This window comes from Python bivittatus, unplaced genomic scaffold (assembly GCF_059951505.1).
Source record: "Python bivittatus isolate LINGU-HERP-01145 unplaced genomic scaffold, Pbiv_v1 ctg000850_np1212, whole genome shotgun sequence".
NCBI lineage: Eukaryota > Metazoa > Chordata > Lepidosauria > Squamata > Pythonidae > Python > Python bivittatus.
This window is the reverse complement of record NW_028277112.1, coordinates 194,196-220,056: the sequence shown is the minus strand read 5'-3', so window position 1 is coordinate 220,056 and position 25,861 is coordinate 194,196. Positions and strand designations below refer to the sequence as shown.

The following is a 25,861-nucleotide window of genomic DNA, read 5'->3' as shown; positions in this document are numbered from 1 at the left end:
ATTAAGGTAAAATGGTGCTCCACAGATGTTTCAGATTGCACTTCCCAAACACCTTGACACTGACTGGGACTTATGGGAGGCATAGTCCAAAACATCTGGAAATCACCAGATTTGATACGTGACCCATGTTAGTTTTCTTCTCCAACACCAAAATTTAAAAGCATCATTACTTTTCTATCCTGTTTCTTCAAAGTCCAATTCTGGCTTCCATAGAGTGTCACTTGGAATACCATTGCCTGCACAATTCTGATCTTTTAGATATAGGAAGGTTCCAGCATCTGAGTAACACTTCAAAGGCCTTCATTGTTATCCTAGCAAGTGCTAATTTGAAGCATATTTCTTGATTACTTTTTCCTTTATTGTTGATAACTGATTCTGTTAAGTCTCCTTTTTTTGGAATTGATCTGAAGCTGACCTCTTCCAATCTCTTGGCCACTGTGTTAGTCTCCAGATTTACTGGCATACTTTGGTTAGAACCTTTACTGATTCACCTTGCCATATTTCTGTAGATATTCCATCAATTCCTATAGCCTTCTGACTTGTAATGACAACTGCTGATCTAACTTTATATGCCCTTCATGTGAAACTGTACTTCCCAGTTTGGACATAACTGGAACGAATGATTAAATGCTGAATGTTGGTTAGTTTTGCTGCTTGCAAAAAAAAGTTAAGGAGTAAGTAATAGGTTTGCAGCTGTCCATTTCATGCCAACCAGGTCATTCAAGGAGATACAAGTCAGTTGCTTTTGAAAATAACTATACCCAGTCAACAATAACATGTTTCAGCCTGAGATACTCAGTAACGACATACTCAAAATCAGCACCATGCAGAATATGTAGCTTAGCAAGGAGCTACACACTTCCTTTTAAATGTTTCTCATAAAGACAGGCTGCTATTTATAATATTCTGTAACATGGTCTAGTTAGATATGGTTTTTCTAGAAAAGTTTCAAATATTTTCCTATCCACATCAGTATGATTCTACTTAGCATATTCATCTTAATATCCAGAGTCTGCAGAAGTATTTGGATTACTTTATTTGATATGAGGAAGCAAGTACCATGAATTCCCAGCTTTTCAATTTTTTAAAACTATCATCTGAAAAACAAACTTCATACAACTTTGAAAATGCCAAACTTGCTTGAAGTGGAAAAGTTTCCAGCCTATGGGTTTTTATAACAGTTGTTCAGCGCTTCGCTATATCGATCAGAGGCTGCTGCTTCTTTTGGTTGCATGTATTATACAGTACATTTGTAAAAATGAGTACGATGTGACTTCTGGCCACCATAATCCTGCTACCCACCCAGCCACCAACCAATCCAAAATTCAATTCTGATCAAATAAATAGTCCCTTTAAATAATCAGACCAAATGAAGCAGCTTGGGAAGCTTGCAAAAATCAAATGACCATTCTAATTTTAACCTGTATGGCAGTTCTAATTCTACTTATGTGCAAAAAATAACTTTAAATTTATGATTAAAAGAAAAACTGTCATTTGACAACTAGTTCTTCACTTAGCCAACAGAAAGCACTCTACAGCAATTTTAACAAAGCTGATGGATCTCACAAATCATTTTTATGTGAACCTACACCATGTCAACATATATTTTACTTTGAAGCACACTCACATTTTAACAGCATTCTTGCTGAGCAAAAATTTCTCATGTAAGCCTTTTACTTTAATTGAATTGATTACCCAAAAGCCCAGATTCACTTTTAAATTATACAATCACATTCCAAAAAAGGAATTTCTGTAATAATCTTCCAAAAATGGAAATGTTGTGAATTTGACAGAGATACGGCATTACTGTTCAGGAGTTAGTATTTCTGAACATCCGAAATTGGTTTACACATTAGTTGTATCTATGCAAACAAACAAGGAGCATTTGGATATTTAATATAATTTGGATTTAAGATATCTTCATTTGATATTTTCTGAATAAAAAGGGAACATCCACCATTCTCCTTGGTAATGTTGAAAAGCAAAGAAAAAAGGAATTATATTAAGCAAGTTTGGATTTTTACCTCTTTTATTTAGTCCTACAGAAAACGCGGCTTTCATGGATATGAACAGGCAACCCCATCCCCCATGGAGGTTGCATAATAACTGTAGTTGTATAATGGTAGAACAGCACATCCTTGAATGCATGCAGTGTTATTTGATTTTGGAAGCTAAGCAATACCAAATTTAGAGTTAGTACTATATTTAAATGCTTTGATTTGCTTTAATTAACATTCTCACTTCTATATTTCATTAAATTGGGAATCAATGTTTACAAGCTACATGTACACATGGCTTACAATGTTTGATTTTTTTAAAAAATAAAGCTATAACCCTGTAATGCTTTCTTGGAATTTATTCCACATTTTGAAAGCATATTCATAGAATTGTGCTTTAAATTTCCCATGATGAAAAGATGAAGTACAAGAACTAGTTGTCTCGAGTCATCTTTTTCTATAAGCAAACTATACATATGTCTTAAAGAATAGCAATGATTAAACATATGCAGTATTTCTAAAATAATTCCTCAGATTCATTAGCAGTTACTGTAGTTAGTAACTTTTTGAATTGCTATGTATCCTGGAAGCTAATTTAGATTAAGTAGAATATTAAAATCCCAAACCTTCACAGTTCTATTTTCAGGAATGCTATTTACTTCACAGACAACTAAACAGAGAGTGGTTTTAATGCACATATCAAGGAGGTACTAAGAAAAAAAGAGAATTTGTTAGATACTGAGAAGGAAAGTCACCACCACTTCAGAATAGTATTTACTGACAATGGTTAAATTGTATTGATTAGTTATCAGCCCTCTGAGGTAGTCCAGACAAGAAGCACAAACCATGAGTACTAACAGTACCTGAAGGAATGCCAGTTGGTGGAGCCCAGGAGGCATGCCTTTTCTGCCATAGCATCCACTCTATGGAACATTCTTCCTCCAGAGATTAGGATGGCCCTGACCCTGCTGGACTTTTGTAATGCCCTTAAGACCTAGTTCTGGGCCTGGGGCCACCAAGTATGTGAAGGGTCCCGTCTTCTGGTTGTACTAACAACTGTCAGTTGTGATATCTTCCTCAGCTGCTGTGTATTTAAATTTTTGTATTTATGATAGAAATTGTTTTTAATTTATTTTAAAATTGTTTGCCACCCAGTGCCACTTGTTGAGATGGGTGGCTATACAAATTGAATGAATGAATGAATGAATGAATGAATGAATGAATGAATGAGGGTATCAAGGATGTCTTCTAGCTCCTTCCTGAAACTACAAAAACTTGGAATTTTGCCCAAATGTGCACCAGTTTACATGCACTTAAACAGAAGTATATGTGGCATTTGGTTGGCTATTTATCCAATTTAAAGGGTTCCCTCTGGAACTTTTCACGATCAGTTTTGGGTTTCCCTGCCCTAAATACTTTAGTGTCATGCATGGTAAGTGCTATTCATCAATAGGACAGATAATCTCTAGAGACAGTGGACTCTCCTTTGCTGGAGGTGTTTAAAGAGGGCTGGATAGCCATCTGTCAGGGATGCAATAATAATTCCTGCACTAGGCAGAAAGTTGAACTAGATGATCTACAAGGCCTCTTCCAACCCTTACATTCTATGATTCTAAATCATTTCACAGGGTTCTAAGTTATAAATTAAGTTATTGGTGAGTGGGCAAGTTAAAATGGAATTGTAGGCTGATTTCACAACTCTTTCTCCATGCTCAGAGAGGGTTTTGAAATATAGTGTGATGTGGCATGGGAATCTCTTGCTCTCTAGAGTCAAGCTTGACCTCTAGGGAATCCTCGAGATTTACTTCTAGTTGGGACCAAATAGAATTTTCCTATTTTTATTTTCTTATAACTATTTTATCACAATGTAACCACAGATTGAGAGCCAGTTTAGTGTAGTAGCTAAGGAGACAGACTAGAAACCAGAAGACTCTGAGTTGGTGCCACCTTACCACAAGGCCAGGTCAGTGATCTTAGGTCAGTCACTTCTCTCAGCTCTAAGAAGAAGGCAATGGCAAGCCATTTCTGAAAAATGCTGACAAGAAAACTGCAGGGAACAGTTGCCAGGGGTTCAAAACTGAAGGTTCACATTTCAATTCTGAATTATAGATTATGTTTCTCTAGCTGATTATTGTTCTTGTTGGTTTTTAATGAGCAATCATTATTTTGTTTATTTTAATACCTCCCCCCACCTCAAACATTCAACATCTGAGTTCAATATTTCATCAACAGTGCATCTGAGAATAATCATATAGCTGGGCTGAGGAAAAAGTTACTTTACAGACTGCTAAATTATATATTATGATAATTAAGAATTTGACTATACCATCTTTTTCCTTTTGTCCTGTTCTGTGGGTGGTTCTTCTTCTTCTATCACTTTGGGTTCTTCAGAAGTAGGCATCAACATGCAACTAAAAAAACAAATGCAAACATATTAGGCTTCCAATCATTCTAAGAAGCATTTTAAGGAATTCTACAAATATGTGCTTCTCAAAGCTAAAGACTTATACAGAAGTATCCATAAAGATTTTGTCAATACAGGAGGAACAATGATAAAAACTTGAAAATGCATTTAAAATATTATCTATCTTTATGAGCCAATCTAAGAGTAATATATAATCACATTTGTACTATTTCCATATAAGAATAATATCGAAATGCATTTACTCCCTCTAGTGACAAACTAGGACTAAAATGAGTTACCTATTCTAGCAGTTGAAATGCAGTATGCACATACAAATTAAATGTTCTACTTACTCTTTGAATGTTCTTGTTTCTATATCTTCAGTCATAACATCATGTAACCCTTCAACTGAAATATTTATGATACCACAAAATTTATCTTGGATAATACTAGAAAAGACATGGAAATTATTTAAATTGTTTAAAGAGGAAATGTTTAGCATTACTTTTAATATATCACTTAAATTTTATTTTGTTTAATGCTTAGCTGATCACACTGATAAATGGCTTATCCAAAAACTAAGAATATCCTGGCTTCAGAATACTGTATAACAACCAATGTTATATAGTTTCTACATGGAAGACAATTTCTAAAAATGAGAGAGCACATGCTACTTAAATAGAGCATAATCTAAGTATAAAAAATCAGGCTGCAATTATTGACTTTTAAACAAGTGTGGCACAATTTACCTTGACAATTCCAGTCACATTGGCCTACATATGTTTAATAACATGATTTTTATTTAACCAGTGAGAAAACTCCCTGCTCAATTGCTCAATTCTTCCCCATGTAACCATACAGCTGCCCTGAAGGGTTTCCCAAGCCTCAAGTATATATTGAGGAATACAGTCAGTTGCAAAGAAAAAGGAATTAATTCTGTCATCTGTTTTCATTCTCCTTGTAGACAAGCCTTCTTTTTTGAAACAGTCACTGTTATATGTCACAGCACTGATTGTTTATTAGGTGGACAAAGGATTTCACTTCAAGAAAACAGGCTGATATTACACTGTTACCATCAACAGGACCTATGCATCCACACTGTGACCCAGAAAATTAGGGTGCTAAGATTTCCCTAATTATTCAGGGATACATGTTTAATTATATGGATGATTTTAATTACCAAAAATTAGTAACAGTACTATTATTTTTTCTCTGGATGTATACATGTATCATACTAAATACAAGTCTGTTCTGTTCTACAAAAAACAAAAACAAAAAAACCCCAAAACCTTTTTTATGTCTTGAAATTATTTTATGATCACATTTTCACCAAAATAATAAAATACAAAATGCAGCTCAGGAAATACTATTGTAGTTACAACAGGCAGAGATTATGCTACAGGTTTGGCAAATGAGCACCATGGATGTCATGATACCCACAACACCATAAGATGGCATCCACTGACTTCAAATGTTTATAGTCCAAAATCTTACAAAACTTCCAGGGTCTTTTGTAAGACTTTTGCCATTTTTAATCTTTTAAATATAGTTTAAATTTAAATTTTAAAAAACAGAAGTCCACAAGATTATGCAAGATTGCACAATAGTGCTCACAACTTGAAAAGACTGATGACTATGAGCAGGAAATGTCATTTGCATAAAGGTACCATTAACTATCTCCAACAGATAACAATGTCTTGTACTTTTATAAAAGTAGTCGTCATCAGCATAATTAGCATAATTTATACTTTAAAAAACAAAACAAAATGCTCCTACTCTACCAATTTAAGGAGGGAATCAACTACTGTAATGCATTGATCTATTGTACTGAGTCAAAACTTTCCATCCTTTTACTAATTATTGACTTGTCCATTAAAAAAACATTCTAATAAAGAAAAATGTGAGCAAACACAACATAGTATGTTGGATTCACACAGTCTCCTTAATAGAATCTTGAAAACAAAATAAGTATACTCCAGCCCTCATTTTATTAATGTGTACATTTGTGAGCTGTTTGATCCTATTTTTTAGTCTCTCTAATAGATGGACTGTCACCTAGCTTAAGAGATAATGCTGAAATGTCTACCTTGTCCTTGCCTTTCATGTTCTGAAAACCTCCTTTATCTTTCCTAGACTCTTAGAAGGCCCTTACAAAAGCTGTCTACTAGGATCCAAATAAGAAAAAGAAGAGAATCACACACTATTTTACTAATCATAACCAGTTATAATAGTTATGAAAATAACTATTATAAAAATGGGAACCAAAACCAGTTCTTAGAACAAGCTATGTACTTGCTATACATACTTTAACTATGATCCACTAGATCAGTGGTTCTTAAACCCCATATCCTGGGGGTAATGGAACAATTTGCAATTCTTTATGAGTCAAAGATCTAGTTTGTGACTCCTGCTGCCAAGACCCTTGTGTAAAAGAGCAGTTTGTCTTTTTTGTGGAGGTAACGATTCTTGAAGACCAGGAAAAGGGGTAATTGAGTCAAACAGTTTAAGAACCACTATACTAGATTCAATAATCTGGAAATGCATCATTTTGCAGAAACATTTATAATTTCATGATATTGGGTTGAATCATGTATCTTAATATTTCCTCATTTCTCCTACAGCATCCAGGAAGCAGAGATATTTCCATTTGAATTGAAAGAAGAAGGAAGTTGGAAGCATAGGTATTTCCATTTGAAAAACAGGTAAGCGGTTCCCTCATTTTTATTGATTCTCCTTTTCTGCTACTGTCACCATGTTGCTTGAGAAGGCCCAAATCTCAGGGGTAATACAACAGACTATAGTAAGAAAGTTCCATTTTGAGAGCAGAACTTGACAATACTCAGGAATATTAAAATTCAAACCAGTATATAAACCCAGCAATAGTAATTAACAGAATTATGAAGTTATTCATCTCCACCTCTCTATGACTCCAAATGATCTCTACCATTCCAATTTATCTTAGTTTTTTTGTTCTTGGAATAGGAGCACACTTTTAAATCAAGTATAAGATGCAGTATGCATTGTTTCTATTTTCTAAGAATGCCCAACTGGGACTACGTAGGGCCATAAGGTACTCTAGTAAATAAAGATGATGCTTGCTTTGTACCATGGCAGCTAACTGTTTTGTTTTCTAAATTAAACATCTTTTAAAAGGCTGGAAATTGAAGCCTAGTGGTCTAAAGGAAAATTCCATGGGCACATTAGTGCTCCCCAAAAGAGCTAGTGAGGAGTAGAGTTTCAAAGTTAAATATAGCTCATCTGTCATATACCTAATGTCAGAATAGCCCCACAGGCTGGGAACATATTCCTGGCCAGCAATTAGACTGCCCAGTTAAAAAGGTCCTGGGCTTATGAAAACCAAACTATGAATTATAATTAATAAAATCTGTGGCTTTTTAAAATCTCTCTCTCTCTCTCCCTCCCTCTCTTTCACTCCAGTATTTACTATTAATTCTTATTTCCCACAAAATAAGACATCAAAAGCAGAGGAAATACAATGTGAGTACATGTGAGCTGCATATGCATTGTCCAGAATGTATATGTTACACATACATTAATAGATGTGTACACATCATAATGCATTTTTTAAAGATGTTAGTAAAGTTCCTGGAAGGTTATAATTATCCCATGTACCAAATCCAGATTTTTTTTTCCTTCTGTGAATGGAAGAACCCATGTGCTTTGAAAGAGACTGATATTCGAACTAAACCTCTTTTCTCCTACTCCTCCTGCTTTCTGCACTTCTTTAAGAACTATTTGGCCTCCACCACCAGAGTGTTTTTTTAAAGGGCAAAGAAAACTGTATGGGAAGAAGTTGATAAAAAACTTCTGCTATTTCCTCTAGCTGAAGTGCTATGGGCTATTAAAAAAAAAACTCCAATATTCAAAGTGCTTCCATTGTGACTTCTATCAAAGGGAAATGTGGGTTGAAACCAAGTAAATAAATTTTCTTGTAAATTGTCTCTTTAATTATTCTTGATAATTTAATTATTACCTATGAATTAGAACAGATATACAATCTCTTTAGAACACTGCGCTTTGTTATAGTGCTAACATTTTTTCACAATATTTTCATAATAAAAACTGTCTTAGCCAACAAATATTACTGAGTTTCATGATGGCGTCAGTAATAGCTAGTTGCAGGAAATAACAGAAATTGTTTCTAGAAATCTATCAATACTAATGAACAGTAAAAAAAAAAAATCCTGTTCTTTTAAGACAATATTTAATATCAAATATAGGCAGAATACTAAACATAAAATAACATTAATTATTAATGAATAATTTCTACAGGCAGGTCAATTAAAATTGAATAATTACAGATAAAATACATTTATAATAATTAAAATGCAGATATTAAAATTAGAGCAAAATATAAGGTTTGCAAAAAAATTAGCTTCAATTCAACCTCCCACCCCAACATCATTAGTTAAACTTTTATTTACAAATTTCACATACTGTTACTATTTGGGCTTTTATACATGCGAAAAGAAAATTTGTGATGAGTGTATTAAAGCGCTGAATGTTCAAATAAGATAACCTGTGCTTGGTTTTCAAGGGCTGTTGGTTTAGAAAGTTGAACATGGTCCAATTCAGAATTTTCCAGTGGATTCTGGGGTACAGTAACATTGTAACTACCAGCCTGATAAAAGCCATAGTATTCTATTGCATTGTCAGAGTTCTTTTGTACACTGCATTTCTGTTTCAATTTAATGATTTTGTAGAACAAAAAGATGATCACAGAACAGGCCAAGATGAAAAAGGTTAATAAAATGTCAAAAGCCTGCTTTAGTTTCTCTACCTGCTGTGCACAAATCGGTGATGTTTTAAATGATCTAGAAACAGCTTCAGGATATAGTACTTTATTTTCTTTCATGGTCAAATTAGCAGGTATCTTCTGTGTTGCTATTTGTTCCTGTTTTGGCTTCCTACTAGAATGTTCTTCATAGATATTTTGATAAGCAGATGTAGAGGATACTTTTGCCAATGAAGTCACTGTATTTGCATTAAAGTTCAACTGTTCTTTAACTGTATTAGTTGTGGGGTGTTTACTTTGTGCCATTAATGAAGTAGTAAAGCTCTGATGGATTCCTGCAGATTTATTGTTCTTGAAAATTTCAGGACTTCTACTGTTGAAACAATTTCTAAACAAATGCAAGTTAGCATAATTCATATACTTTCCATGCAAATTGGAAGGACTTTGGCAATGGAGTTTTATGGAGACAGAAGAAGATGCTAGCCAATTCATCAATCTATGTAATCTGCAGCTACAGTTCCAAGGGTTGTAATTTGCCTGTAAGTGAGTTAAAGAAACCAAAGGCTTGAGCACTGTAGGCTGTAAAAATGTAAGATTATTGAATGCTAGATTGAGTATCTTCAAAGAGGATCCCATTCCTTCAAATGTATTATCTGCAATATCAATTATTTTGTTTCTGTCAAGATGCAGAAACATTAAATGATCCAACAGTGAGAAAGTATGGGAATTGATTTTTACTAAATTATTATCGCTCAAAACTAGCTTCTTAAGATTAACCAGCCCTGAAAAGCCATTTGCATTAATAGTGTTTATTTTTGCACTTTTTAAAAACAGATATTCAAGCTTGCTAAGTCCTTTAAATGCAAAAGGAGGAATTGACCCAACAGGGTTTAGTGACAATGAAAGTCTTTGAAGTTTCCTCAACACTAGAAGCGCAGTGGATGGCACACATGTTAAATTATTTCCTTCGAGGTACAAACTTGTAAGATTATCAAGGTGATGGAATGCTGTTTCTGATATCTGTGAAATCTTATTGTTTGCTAGATTAAGAATCCGGAGATTAATCATGCCAAAGAAAATGCGGCTACCAAGGATCCTGAGGCAATTGTTTTGAAGCATTAGATAGTAAACTGAAGCAAGGTTACTAAATAATCCTCTAGAAACAAAGGCAATTTCATTATTCTGCAGATATAAAGAATGAAGATTTGAAAGTCCTTCAAATGTTCCAGGATACAAATATTTTATATGATTATTATTCAGCTGTAGATACCATAATTTTTTCAGTTCAGCAAATACCTTTGGATATACATATAAAATGCTAGAATTATCCAAGTGTAGCACAAGCAGCTGCTGGAGGCCTATCAGTGTGTTTGGATTTATGTGTGATATATTATTGCCACTTAAGTACAGAAATAAAGTATTCTGTGGAAAATTATTTGGGATAAATGAAAGACCTGAATTACAACAGTCAGCTTGTCTGCCTGTACATTGCTGGCAAACTGATGGACAACAAAATATATCCTTTTGGATCATCAGCAGCAGAAGACAATTAAGAATATGCCGAAACGACTCAAAGTGATGAAGTTGATACATATCCCAGGCTTTGACTCTCCCAGTCATCTTTGATTGTGCTATCAGAAAAAAAGTTTAAAAACTGCTTATTCAAAATTCTCATATTTCATTATTTTATAAGCATTACTTATACAATTATTTAACAGTGCTTTATAATATTTTGTTTCATTGTTTATCATATTGCTTATTTTATAGTTAAAATTTATATTTACAATATTTGAAGATGGTTAGTAATAAAATTATATGTAGTTTACATTATTTCAACAGAATGTAAAACTTGATACAAAGTTGTCAGTTAAGTTATATTGTAAGTTATATTCTGCAATCTTTAATATGACTCATCCTTCATAGCTGCAAAAGGAAATTTCTCCTCCCCATTTCCTATCTGAGTAGCTTACATTGTTAACATTTCTACTATTCTAAGTTTAAAAATATATTAAAATTGTTCTCACCCAGAATATGAAGCTCATTTTGTCAGTTAATTTTTTTTCTTCTGTTGCTCAGCTGAATTGCTAATACTGTTACATATATATATATATATAATATTTATATATATATATCATATATATATATGAGAGAGAGAATTTAACTACTTTCTAAATAACATGTAAGTTTCTCACAGTTTGCCTACCAGTTGTGCAACTGTTCCTACAGGAAATACTACTCTTCCCATCGGCTCCTCTATAATGACTGGTTGAAATCAAGTTACCATGGATACAGGAAACTGAGAGACAGGAAGTCATTTTATCTGCAGTTCTGAAATACTGCTGGAAAAAAAAAATCTCTGTAACTTATTCTAAAACTAAACTTGATACATTTGTCTTTTTAAACTACTGTATATGTTGAAGCAAATCTAAATATAAGAGTAATTAAATAAGTAATGTGTTTGTAAATGATGAAAGCAATTGCTTATAAGAGAAAGAAATATTTCACTGTATTCAACTTTAAAAAGTTTTTTTGCCCACAAACTACTATTAAAAGAATTATTATGGTCCACACAGAATACCTGAATGAACATATATGAAATAGTTACAGATAGCAAAAATGATAGCATATGGTTATAAAAAAATCACTTTCTAATCTGTGGTCTCTTCCATACTGCCCTTGGCTTTGCTCAACTGTCACCAGCTTTTTTGTGATGCTCTGTGAGTGTTTTCACACTTTTTTCCTTTAGCCAGCCAGCACTCCTTCCATTTGGTCAATGTGACAGCACTATAAACCACAGAAGCTTTCCACCCTTCCTTGTTCTTTGCTTGCTGCATTTGTTTTTTCACAGCAAGGGAGAACAAAGTAAAAATAAACAAGTGTCCACTTTATGGAGGCACAGCAAAGCACTCCCCAAAGCAGCCAGAAAATAATTACAGAGTTTTTGTTTCAGGAGGGAAGGGGAAACTCCAGAAGACAGAAATTTCCGTGAAGAAAAGCATGCCACATAACTACAAAGGAAAGCCCTCAAACCTGCCTCTAGTGTGCTTCCTCTGGAGCAAGTAACTTCAGAAGTTAATTGCTCGAAGCTCCACAATATGGGACACATAAGGGTGGTACTGATCTCAGACTGGTGATGTTTGTGCATGTGAAGTGGTCCTAACAAATGCTGCAGAATAGACAAGACACCTGATTTCTCAAAGTTCTCCTTGAAGAGGAAGTGTAGGCACTGTGCTACAATGAGGAAAAAAAGCCCTCTAATTGGCCTGATCCAGCCAATTATCAGTCATTGTATTAACATTTATTTCTTACATAAAGATTCCCATCTTCTGAAAGGAGGTGTTCGCAAGGCCCTTGCTTAAGAAGCCATCTTTGGCTGGCCAATTTTAACAAATGTCTGGTGCCAATAATTCACTTTCATTCAAACTGATCATAATGGTTGCATCCTCTTGATGCTTTTCCATCTGGATATAGAACAAAAAATGGCTGTGGCTGTCCTGATGGATGCTTATTACCAAGAGAAAGACAAGGGAAATAAAATCTTGTTGATATTCTGGGATCTTTTGATATTATTGACAATGGTATCTTGATACCAATAATTTTAATAACCTTTACCATGCCTAATAACATTTACTATGTTGTTTTTTCGGAACATTTGGACCTGGACATTTGGTTTATAGGTGCCACTTTAAAATCTTTCCACTCTACTTTTCCTCTACCACTATTAGAGGTACTGAGAGACTTCTATTAAACTCCCCAGGAATTTTCCTAAGGAGCCCAAGCAAAACTTTTTCCCCCTCTTGTTTATGTTACTTTGTATCTATATGAAGGATCATTCACAGGTTTGGAGCTTGCTGTCATCAATATGTTGATCATAATCCTTTCCTGTAGTTTGGAGTTGGGTATCTCCAGGGTTTCTGAATGGCTCCAAGCCATAAAGAACTGGAAATGGTACTAGATGTGGAAGAACAACCTAAAACTAAATATGGGCAAAACATTACTGATTCCAGGACAGGATTTTAGGATTCAGGGGATATGGCTGTTCTGGTTGGGGGTGTACTTAGGCAATAGAGAACCATAGAAAAATGATCAATTAGGCATCAAATTCAATGCTCTGATCAGTATAGGAATCCAAATGAAAGCAGAGAGACTGCTGTCTAGGCTTCACTTGAATGCATCCCATGAAAGAGTCCCTACCACTTCATGGTGGGGAATGATGAAACACTCTCATAATTAGGAAGTTTTTTTTCTAGTATTCAACCAGACTACCTCCTGTAATTAAATTAATTATTCTATTAATTCTAGATTCTGGAATAAGAGAGAATATACTTTCACCATATTCTCTGTGACATCCTTTCTGATATTTGAAAAGTGCTACTGTATTTCCTCTCAGTTGACTTTTTTCAAGGCTATACATAACCAGATCATTCAGTCTCTCTTCACAGATCATTTCCTAATCCCTTAATCATCCTTGCTGTTGTTCTCTGAAGCTGTTACAATTTCTCTGAATTCTTCTTATAGTGTGGAATCCAGAACTGGACACAGTATTTGAAATGTGGCATGAGCAGAATAGAGCGGGAACAATTACTTCCCATGATTTGTAAATTATTATGTTGATGCAGCCCAAAACTGCATTTGCCTTTCTGGCAGCCACATTACGCTGATGGCTCATATTCAGTTTGCAATCAACTGCTATTCTGAGATATTTTTTTTCACAAGCATCATTACCAACCAGATATCCCCCCTGCCTTCCTATATCCATGCATTTGATTTTTGTTTCCTAAGTAAATGACTTCTCTGTTAAATTTTATTTTGTTACTTTTGGTGCAGTTCTACATCTTACCAAGATAGTTTTGAATGCTATTTCCCTCTATCTCACTGTGGGGAACCATGAAGATGATCTTGGAGAAGCCATCCAGGTGCAGCAACAACAGGCACAGAGGCATGTGTTAAGCTCAGGGGGGTGAGAGAATATTAGAAAAAGACTCGGACCTGCTGTCCCCTTACTGTGCTCCCTGGGACATGAGGGAGAGAACGAAAACCACAAGCAGACTTGCAAGATTCTGTTACTATAGCCTATTTCAGAAAGGATAGTTCTAGTCTTCCTGTGGAGTCTGTTCCCTGATCTTGTTATCTCTGAGGCCCTGGTTGTATTCTTCCTTTGGACCTAGCTATCTTTCTATTTCCTATATCCAGTCCTTAAGAATTAGGTGTGCAGTTTGGGGTCCTCTTAGTTCCACGAACTTTAATGTGAAGGTGAGAGATCAGGCTTTCGTGATTCATGCACTAATACTCTCAAGAACACATGACTGTAATGCCCACTTCATAGAGGAGCCATTGAAAATGGCCTGGAAATGAGGCCAGGCCCAGAACGCGGCAACACAGATGAGCAGCACAGATGACCAGTATTGCTCAGAGGTCTTGCTGTGCTGAAACAACTTCACTGATTGCCTGCTTTCTTCCAAGCCCAATTTAAGATAGTGTATAAAGCCTTATGTGGTTTAGGTTTCAAATACTTACAGGTCTGTCCTGTACTGTTTGCACATCAATGGAGCCCATTTTATGGTTTCCTACCAAGGGTGCATTCTGCTTACTTCTGCTTTCTCTCTTGTAATCACTGCATTATGAAACAAAGTGCCACTAGAGTTGAAGTAAGATTGTCTTTGTTAGTTTAGGAGAGAAATGAAACCTGTTTTATTCCCTTAGACCTTTAATGCTTAATATTAAGTATTTTTTAATTGTTACGTGGTTTATGTTTTGTGTTTTTTTATGAAGCTTTAATTATTATTTTATTGCATTTTTCTAGGTCACCCAGAGCTGTTAATTAAGTTGGAAGCACATACATTTTCTAAATTAAAAAAAAATGAAATTAGGTATTTACTGAACTTTTTTTTGCTGATCAATCTGCTTGTTTGTATCAACTGCCATAGATCCAGTAAATTTAGCTTTGGGTTTGACTGACCAAATCCGATAACTACTTTGCAATTTGTAGAGGATATGAAAAGAATTCTTGAATTGAATTTAACTGAAATGAAAAATTGAATGTCCATATGCCATTATTCTGCCGTGGAATGCGGTCTTCTCCAGTTGGGTCCAAGGCTTGTTCTGAAGGCAGACTTCTCAGAAAAAAACTTAAATCTATTAATCTTTAGTCATCAGATTCTAATTTGATTTATTCTAGGTTTATAGTAATCAATTTTTTTCTGGTTTGCCTCTTCCTTAGTAGCTGCTTAAGCCCTCCAACAATCTGAACCAGAAGGCTGGGGAAATCTCTAGAGCAAAAGTTTATTTCCTTTGTTTCCACCAGAAGAATGTCTCTACTGGATCAAACACTAAAGAATGAGAAGATGAGATATCTGCGTTCAGCTCTATTACTGGTATTATCCAATGGTACAATAATCAAAATGACTTTCATAGTTAAGAAGTTATTTTTCCTAAGTTCAGCAGAAACATCCATAATGCCATCCGGATTCCATTCCATTCTATTTTTTTTTTTTTTGCATTAACTTGTTTAACTGTTTATTTCTATGGCCAACAAAAAAAGATGAAACTAAAACATCCACATATCACTATTCATTTCAAGTTAAGAGCCAGAATCCAAAGCACTGTGCAACTAACCGTATACCAACCCAGGAGGATACAGATTTAAGTTATGTGAGTACAAATTTGGGAGGATTTGAATCAAAGAGAATTCAGAAAAGAAATGTGCAATTTGACATGGCTGCTCGCTATATTTTGTAGTCAATAAATATTAAATATTGCTCACCTATTGTCTGATGGCAGTAGGGAAAGTAAAGCCAAAGCTGAAAGCTTTCTTCTCTCTGGCTGAGTTATATTATCCATGCGGTCAACCCACATTTCAATTATGTGACCAAGGAGATGGTCTGGCTAGAGAAAAACAAAGTTGGTATAAATCTCATTCATAAGCAAGATAAACAAACTAGCTATTTACAGGTACAATAAACAAAATGTAATTTTATATGTAGAAGTTTTTGTTATTCTGCCAACATTAATCAATTAACTTGGATTCCAAAATATACTGCAACACCTTTGAACACTATAAATAAAACATGCATATGCCTGCGAACAAAACTATGCATGGCATATGTGAACTATGAAAATAAACTACACGAGGGCTCTAAATTAAAAATAAAAATGAATGTGCCAACATACATTTCATGAAGTACATATTTTTTGAAGCTACATGTTTTTGTACTCTCTTGCAAATTTATCTATGAAATCTCTTAAAAGCAAAGCCTATTGAAATCTGGTGTTGTTTCTTTGATCATAATTGCTAAGCAGGATTTATCTTCTAAAGTATCCTTGCTGCATGAAGTTAATTTCCCTGGATAGAAACATTAAATAAATTAACAAGTTTGTTATTATTTAATGACTGAACATCACACAGAAAATGACTGCTTCAAGATAATTCTTTTTATTCATTCAATTAATTTAAGCCAACTGGGAAATACAGTATAAACCAGAAAAAAATTGTGATTTTGAAAAAGTGGATATTGAAAAGAAAATAGATTTTCATGTACAGCTGAATGAAAACTGGGGGCAAAATAAGCACATTGTAATTATTTATGAACAGATAACATAACAAACACAGATGATGATGATTGTTGATGATGATGATGATAATAATGTAATACAGAGAAATAAATAAAACAAGATACAGGTAGTCCTTGACTTACAACCATTCGTTTAATGACCAAAGTTACGATGGGGCTGAAAAAAGTGACTTATGACTGGTCCTCACACTTATGACTGTTACAGCATCCCCTCAGTCACATGATCAAATTTGGGTGCTTGGCAACCAGCATTTATTTACGATGGTTACAGTGTCCCAGGGTCATGTGATCGCCATTTGTGACCTTCCCATGGGGCTTTCGAAAAGCAAAGTCAATGGGGAAAGCCAGATTCTCTTAATGACCATGGCAAAAAAGGTCATAAAATTGGGTGCAACTCTCTCAATGACTACATCGCTTAGCAATGGACGTTCTGGTCCTAATTGTGGTCTTAAGTCAAGGACTATCGGTACAAATACATGTAAAAATAATAAAGGGTATTGGTTAAAGTTAGTGTTAAAAATTGATTGATTTTTAACCATGGCATGGATATAATTATTTATTTTTTAAAAATGAATATGTTTAATATGTAGTAGCTGGCAAATCTAAACTAATAGCTTTCTGATAGCAATAGCAATTGCACAGATTGCTTTCTTTCATAGATGAAGTTGGATTACTGCAATGCACTGTACACAAGGCTGCTTTTGAAACCAGGAACCTGAAACTGGTTCAGAATGTAGCTGTCCACATGTTGGCAGATGACAGCCATTACAACCACATGACACCAGTTTTTCAGGCACCACACTGGCTATAAACAGGATTCTAACTACAATTCAGTTCTGGCTTCTAGGTAGTTTCAAGACTTTCTCTCCTGAATGGAATCTGTCTGGTCTGTGCATTCAGTTTGGGAGGGGAGCCGCTAGCAGGTGTTCTCAGTAGCTGTCCCTTGTTCTTTGGAATATTTCCTCTCAGAAGTACAGATGGCTCCTACCTTGCTGTACCAATTCAGAAGGCTGTTAGAACTATTCTATTTCATGGGGACTTTACTCGTCTGCTCACATATGACAATGTCAGAAGGTGTAGTATTAATTTTTTAATAAAGTTATCTGCAGACACATGAGCGTAATATTTTCTCATCAGACTTGCAAGAAGAGTTTAACAAAGGGGGGGGGGCTGATAGATCTGTGCATCAAACTATACAAATAGGATAGGGCAATAAAGCATGAGTACAGACTTAATATTCTTCATTTCATGGGATATTACTCAGTCATGTATTATGGCATTATTATATCTCCCCTCTGTTAACAGTAGATTAGAGTTATTTTGCCAGGATGAAAGCTTTCTGAAATGATACATTCAAGATGTTAATTAAGTAATTAACTGGGGTAAATGATGTTCCACCTGGGCCACTGCTATAATGTGGGTGGGGGGAGCAGATAGCCCACCAACTGCTGTGAAGGTAAATATTAAAAAATGTGCTGTTTCCTCATTGGCTTCCTCTGGCTAAAAAAACAGATAATGAGCTAAGAGACCATGCTACTCAGTGCCTTTTTTCCAGGCTGAATGAAAGTCACTGAATAAGGTCAAAGAAGTGAATACCTCTTGGTAAATATCAATTTTTATATATACATGTATATGTGTTTGTGTGTGTGTGTGTATACTGTATATAAAATATAAATATAAAAAAATTGATAATAGTAAAATCTAATACAAACTAAACTTAAAAAAAGAAAAGAGAGAAAAGTAAGAATATAATAAAGAGGAAAGAAATATATAAAGTGACCTCCAACCTTCATCACAAGTATAAACAAATTTATTGTCCCCTCTAAGGTTACAAACATTTTTCTCTTCACTCCATATCCCATCTCTTATTTATAAACATATCTATAAAACATCATCTTTTCAGTCCTGGTGTCAGCAGAAAATCCATAAAGGGTAGCCAGAAGTAACAACATATCTTGTTTTAACCTTGATCAAATAAAGCAACTTTATATTTCTTCCTTATACCTCTAACAGTCTTAATATTTAGTTCATTCAAATATTGTCCTAGGATTTAGTTTCTCTTGATTTCTTCTTTGTCCCATCGCACAGAGTTTTTCAAAGCTTTAACAAGCCTCTACTGTAAATCCAATAGGAAAAAATTATCCAGGTCACTCTCTTGGTTTGTCATTTGTATTTCCCTTCTAAATTTTACAACCTCAGCTAGTTTCTTTTGTAGATCCAGTGAAACATCCTTTTCTAAGTCATTCTCTTGGCTGTCAGTTGTAAATCCACTTTTGATACCATCTCGATCTTGTTATATAAAATTTGTTCTACTGTCATTTCTTCAATAACATCTTTTGGACATAGTCTAGCCACAGCAGCAGACATCATTACTGACAGTGTTGATATTGTAGCTACTACTTTCTGATTCCATTCCTCAAAAGTCTCCTTCAATATTTTCACTGGTATAAAATTTTGCAACAGTTTACAACCTGTAAATCTTTACTCTACCTAAAAAATTTAGTCCCTTCTAATGTAGTTTCTGAAACCATGAAATTAGTTCTTTGTTGTGTTTTGTTCTTTATTATTAATTCCAAAATCTTATTGTAAAAATTTCAATATTCCAATTTTATCTGGACTCTAAGCTCATTTATAACTTTCTAAGATCAAAATCTTATTTAGCTTTTTGCTATTTATTTCAGATTCTTTAAATTCTTAAGCTTATGATTAAAATTTTCTTTCATTCAGTATTGAGGGCAGACTCACCCAGCATTTTCAAACTTGTCGTTCTGAAGGTCTCTAATAGCTTAGAAGTAGTTACTGAGCAATTTCTAAAAGTGATTAAAAAGTGAGGTTTATGAACTTAGTGTCCTTTATAAGTCTCCCCTATGGTTGCAAGCAAGATGACTAATCTCGTCTCCTGGTGCTCAAACCTGCGGAAAACCAATGCCCTGTGGTCTCCTTGTGAGGAGCAGCAGTCTGGAGCACATGTGGGCGATCTCCCATCCTCTCCTTATCTGGAGATGTTCCAAGGAACTGATCTACTCACCTTCCTTGTCTTTGCCACTATCATTAGCTCCCCTTTCGCAGAGCTGTCTTCAGTTCACCATACCTCCCCTGGAAGTCCAATTTAGCTCAAAATCTGAGGCTGCAAAACTTCATACAAGACCTTTTCCTTAAAATTATCTGAAAGATTATGCATTTTTCTGTTGCTTCCACTCATTATGTAATAGCCACACTGCCCTATGGCTGCTATCTAAAACATTTGTGTGAAGTAATTCATAACCATTCAGACTTTTTAAAGTGTCTCTTAAGTGCAATTCCCTACATATCTGTAAAAGCCCTTCAAGAAGTATAAAACATTGCTAACAGAAAAAAAGACTCCCTCCTTCCTACATATACAGAAGCTCTAATTTACAGCACATATATAGAATAAGGTTGAATAGAACATGGGTAATATGATTATCTGATTCTTACAGTTTTAAATAAGGTAATATATTATGTTTATAACTAAAGTGACAACAAAAAGTAAGTGGGCAAAAAAGAAGAAAAGGAATTAGTCAAGGAAACAAGCTGATCTGCTCAAAATAGCTTTAGCATCAACTAACAAGATAAATCTTAGCGCAACGTGCACTCTATTGAAAAAAATAGGGCTTCCAGTTACCAGAAAAAAACTGCTTTGACATGAATACTTTTAAATGTTGGTCAACTTACGTCTTTCATACATAAAAGGAATAAAATAAAATAACTTACTTCCTGGTTAAATTCACAAGCCATCTGGTTCAGGAGCAAGGAGAAAAAACTTTTATTTTGCAACAAGACTCTACCAATGACTCCCAGATAAGTTGACATTACAACTGGGTATCTCTGAAATAAAAACAGTTCATTTTAGCATTCCTATCAGCAAGAAAGCATGAACATGACAAAAGCATGCTCGACTGATTAAATAAGTGTGTTCCACATGTTCTACTGCATTACTGTGAGTTGGGCGGCCATATAAATTGTTTTAATAAACAAACAAATTGCCAATTTCACAATACTCTATATTTATATGGGTGTTCTCACAAATTAATCCCCCCCCCACATACACCTTATTTTAAGCAACTAGCAGTTTAGGCTTACTATGAAAAACTCTTTTGTTTTAAATTGTCTGAAGAATATCCTTAAATAAGGTTAGGGTGGGTCAACAAATATCTCTTTTGGTGGAGAAGACCAGAGTTATTCAGTAGATTTTGAACCTGTATCTCAATCAGGGCTGCAATATATATGGATGTACAGTATATCTCTCTCTTATTTTGCCCAGGCTTATTGGCCACTTCAATCATGAATTAATTGTATTAGTACCCTATTCTCTGCTCCTGTCCTTCCCCTAGATTTACAGTATAATTCTATGAATGCCTACTCAAAATAAGTGCCACTGAGTTTAGTAAGTGGGTAAGGGATCACAGCCAAAAATTTTACAAATAATTCTTAAAAAGCAAGTTTTTTTCCTCATATACAGTTATCAGTGGGGTGGAGGGATTTGCTTTAAAAAGTCCTAATCTAGAAACAAGAAGCTTATTGTTATTCTCAATGGCAACAGACTTCAAAGATTTCAAAATCTGCAAAGATTTTATGGAACAGTGTTGCGAAGTGATACCAATGGATGAAAAAGTGTTAAATTTTGTTATTTTAACGCTTCCCATTGCCAACAACTGGTTATTTGAGGTGAGAAAACTTTTTAAAAGACCTATAAAATTTAATAAAGCAATGGTTCCTTCTATATTCAAAAGAATAACCCTAGGAAAAAAACAAAGCCAAGGGTCAAGATATATTTTAAATTATAGGATTTGAAATTTCTAGCAAGAAAAATACATTTCTGTACACCTCTCTGAAACACTTTCTTCTTTTAACATATAATGGGAATTCCAGAAATTTCCTGTTTTCCACAATCAGGAAGGATAATATATAGTATGCCCTCTAAGATGTATCTGCCTTTAGCACTGTAAGAATGGCCAACGTTTCTAATGCCCGAATAATCTAGAAGTATGTACTTCTGGATAATAAAGAACGCTTTTCAAATTTTATGAGACAACAGGCACTTTAAGTATTTTATGTCTGTGTACATATACACTCTTTTGTTATCAACTCTAAAGAAAATAGGAAAGTAACTTCACAATAAATACAGCTCCTATGTGGCTTTCTATTGCTAATTAGTAAATATGAAAAACATTTTCATAAAACCATAACTGGAGCAAAAATGATTTAAGTTTCAAAGTAAGTATTGAGGTGAATAATTAATTTTAATATACAAAGAATAAAAGGACAGAGCAAAGCTATATGAATTCTTACAGCTATAAGAAAATAGAGCAAAGAGGACAGAATAAAACTATAAACCCTCCTCATCTTGGAAATACAAGTAGTGCTTGACCGACAACCACAAGGGGACCAGAATTTCTGTCGCTAAGCAATGCAGTCATAAAGCAAGATGTCACGTGACCACATTGACAGCAATCCCGGCAGTCCTGGTTGCCATCATTAACTGAGAATTGTGGGTTGTTTAGCGAGTATCCACCCCAATCCAAGCCATTCCAGGCTTGGTCCCTCCCAGCCCTGAGCCTCAGTAAGGTAAGGGATGCCTCCAACTCCCCCACCTGCGTATCTCTCCCCACATCTCTGCCCTTTTGGCCACCCTGCACCCTGCCTTGTGGGGTGCCAAGCAGCCCCAGAACCATGCAGGTTTTGGGCTGCTTGCCATGCCCTGGGAAGCTGCAGCCACCCCAGCCCAGTCCCAGCTGAAGTCACCCTCACCATCCTGAACTCCAAGCCGCAGTTTGAAGTGACTTTTTGGCACTCTGCAGTTTAGGGGCTGCTTTTTACTTTCTCTTTTTGCAGCCCAAAGCTCAGCCCCAGCCTGGCCCAGGAGTGCAGCACAAGGGGGCTTTTTGTGTGCCACGGTTCTGGGGCTGCTTTTTGCTTTTGCTTTTTTTGCAGCGTGAAGCCCAGCACCAGCCTGGCCCAGCACCAGGCCACGCACATCTCATCAGCCGCAGGAGCAGAAGACGGCAAAGGGCAGCAGGAGGCCAAAAGGGCATAGATGGGGGGGGGAGATAGGTGGCGGGAACTGAAGTGCACCTGTGGTCCTAAGTGCAGTAGGCTGCCAAGCACCCAAATTTTGATCCCGTGACCACGGGGGTGCTGAAACGGCCGTAACTTCAGGCACGGATCATAACTCCCTTTATTCAGCACTGCTGTAACTTTGAACAGTGAATGAATGGCTGTAAGTCAAGGACTACCTGTATGCAATTTATAGATCCAACAGCACCAGTCAACCTGATTTCTGGATTAAGAAAGGAACTATATCCTTAAAAGTAAATGAGTTGGAAGAATTAAGAATTTAGTACTGAGACAGCCTTGGTCGTGCTCGTTGACAACCTGAGGCAGAGCTGGGATGGTGATGGTGCATCCATCCTTGTGCTTTTTGATCTCTCATTGGCTTTTGATAGTGTTTACCATGGTATCCTTCTGAGCTGGCTATGCAGGTTGGAAATTGGGGGCACTGTTTTACAGTGGTTCTCTTCCTTTCTCTAGGGCCAGTTCCAGTCGCTGTTGGTGGTGGGGAAATATCACTCCCTAGGCCCCTCCTATGTGGGGTGCCACAGGGTTCTACTCTCTCTCCCCTCCTTTTCAACATCTACATGAAACCATTAGGTCATCCACTGGTTTGGGGTTTGGTATCATCAGTATACTGATAATACCCAATTATCTCTTTTGACACCAGGCCAGCCAAGTGAGGGGCTGCTTTTTACTTTCTTTTTTTGCAGATTTTGTCCTGGTGCCTGGAGGCTGTGTGGGTTAAGACTGAGTAGATGTGTTTGAACTACCAACAGAGGTGAATATGTGTTTGAACTGCCCAGATCTGGCAATATTCCAGCTTTGACCTTGGATAGGGTAGCACTTCCCCCTTCAAGGTTGGTATGCAATCTGGAGGGTCTTCCTGGACTCACAGCTCCTACTTGAAGAGCAGGTGTCAGCTGTGGCTAGGAAGAACTGCACAATTCTATCTGGAGCGCCAGGTGCTCCCTCTCCTAAATTAGGGGCTCTTTAGATAGTCACTCATGCCCTAGTCACCTTGTGGCTTGACTACTGGAATGCTCTCTACATGGGGCTGCCCTTGAAGACCACTTGGAAACTTTAACTGGTCCCAAATGCAGCGGCATGAACAGTAATGGGCTTGACTCAATATGCCTATGTAATACCTCTGCTTCAGGGGCTGAACTGGTTGCTAGTTTGCTACCAGGTGCAATTCACGGTGCTGGTTGTTACCGATACAGATAGTCCTTGTTTAACAACCACAATAGGACCAGAAAAAATTGTCATTATGTAGGGTGGAGGTTAAATGAAGCATCACATGACTGCACCTGATTTTACAACATTTTTTGCGGCAGTCATTAAGTGAATCACAAGGTTCCCCATTGATTTTGTTTGCCAGAAGCCAGCTGGGAAGGTTACAAATGGCAAATGCATGACCATGGAATGCTGCAAATGGTCATTAACTGAGAACTACCTGTAAAGCCCTACAGGGCACAGGGCCTGGTTACTTAAGAGACTGCCTGTCTCCCATAACATCTGCCCAGCCGATTTGTTCTTTCAGGGTTGGCATGCTCCAGGTTTCTTCAATTAAACAATGTCATCTCTCAGGACCCCAAAAGCTCACCTTCTCTGTAACAGCACCTACAGAGATCTAGGTGGCCCCCACTCTGCTGTTCAGAAGAGCCATGAAGACTTGGCTTTTCATCCAGACCTTCGGTAAGGGATAGTGAGACACCTCACTTCATTCTGATTGCCATCTTTTATCTCTATTTTGTATGTTTTATTGATTTTATTGTAATTTCTTTGATCGCTGTGAGCCACCCAGAGTCACTGAGAATTGGGCAACAAAGAAGTTTAATAAATTATAATAATTATTATCTTTCTTTTTGCCATTTATTTCTACAAAATTGCCTTTAATGGTAGTCCAAAAGTACATATCAAGCAGAACAAGAGGAAGATCCATCTTAAATGTTATGTTTCAATGCTTAAATCAAGGATAAGCTACTATTTGCTCTCTTTCTTGGATAAGAAAAGACTTGAAAAGAGAGGAGAGGGTCAGTACAGAGAAGAAATGAAAGAAAATAAATGCCAGAACATATTCTCTGGAGTGCTCTAATTCCTGCCTGCACCTGAGGCAAAATAGAAGCCAATGAATTTGGAACTGATCTTGTCTTCCATAAGGCAGAGGTGCTTTTTGGAAGTGAAAAGTTTCACTGTCCTTGTCCATGGCAAAAATATCTGTTAACTGAAAAATCTGGGGCTCAGAATATCATTTTATCAAGATATTAATGCTGCATCTCATGCCCCTCCCCCAGTGTAATTCAGAATGCCTAAGTACTTGATTTGAAATTGAAGAACCCAAGTTGGATTGAAAGATAATAATCAGATTTTTGGAAAAAAATGATTAAATTTCCTAATAATAAAACTGTGTAATTAATTGGCTAAACTGTGAATAATTCACCTGAGAAGTAATATAGAAATGGCAATACATTAGTTCTATTAATTTGCACTACATATTTGGTTTAACTCTGAAAGTATTTAAAAAGTAATAATAAAAAAGTATTGTTATGATACCAGTATACAGAGCACTTCAGGTATACTACAAACCACCATAAATACTCAAACTGACTTTGCCATAACAGAAAAGAAGAAAATGAAGTCAGCAGTAATTAACATTGAAGACAAATTTATATAGGAAGCATTTTAAATTTTTCAGTAGTTCCTCAGATATTTTTCTGAAATCCATGACTAAGAAATATATTAAGGCTAAGAAGCCCTTACCTCCCCCTGTATAATTCCACGAACCACAGATGGCAAAAGAGGCTGAAACATTTCAGGGCCCAGCACCGGATTTACTTTGAAGACATTTTCTACAACCTGAAAAATATTAATCAGATTAACTATTCACACAGTCTTCCTATTTCAATTGACAGAGAAGAAAATGTTTAGTAAAGAGTAAAGATACACTTGAGTTAAGCTTGGCTCCTGGTGACTAAATAGATATAACCATGCTGTATTCTTGGCAGAGTAATTTGCCATTGCTTTCCTTGATCATGCTTTTCATATCCCTGTCTAGCCTACA

General features: G+C 35.8%; 2 protein-coding genes across 4 annotated transcripts in view; both read right to left on the bottom strand.

Annotated features, from left to right (window-relative positions):
• IPO11 (importin 11) overlaps positions 1–25,861 on the bottom strand; it is a 96,230-nt gene that overhangs the window by 4,039 nt on the left and 66,330 nt on the right. Inside the window, exons 25-29 of one of the 2 annotated variants that reach the window (XM_007424193.4) lie at positions 25,561–25,656; positions 20,461–20,574; positions 15,921–16,042; positions 4,755–4,850; positions 4,324–4,408 (exon numbers count right to left, since the gene is read on the bottom strand). In XM_007424193.4, coding sequence (XP_007424255.1) covers positions 4,324–4,408; positions 4,755–4,850; positions 15,921–16,042; positions 20,461–20,574; positions 25,561–25,656 — 513 coding nt within the window. Of the gene's footprint in view, positions 1–4,323; positions 4,409–4,754; positions 4,851–14,607; positions 14,772–15,920; positions 16,043–20,460; positions 20,575–25,560; positions 25,657–25,861 lie in introns of those variants that run through there. The other variant, XM_025164072.2, reaches the window with a different exon arrangement.
• On the bottom strand, positions 4,857–13,382 carry LRRC70 (leucine rich repeat containing 70). 2 transcript variants are annotated; one of them, XM_088130448.1, is made up of 2 exons: positions 11,361–13,382; positions 4,857–10,788 (listed from the first exon to the last, which is right to left on the bottom strand). In XM_088130448.1, the coding sequence occupies exons 1-2, from the start codon at positions 11,470–11,472 to the stop codon at positions 8,912–8,914; spliced, it is 1,989 nt and encodes a 662-aa protein (XP_087986574.1). In that variant the 5' UTR covers positions 11,473–13,382; the 3' UTR covers positions 4,857–8,911. The 2 variants fall into 2 exon arrangements, with proteins under 2 accessions (XP_087986574.1, XP_007424254.1); XM_007424192.3 differs by having other exon boundaries at positions 11,182–11,409.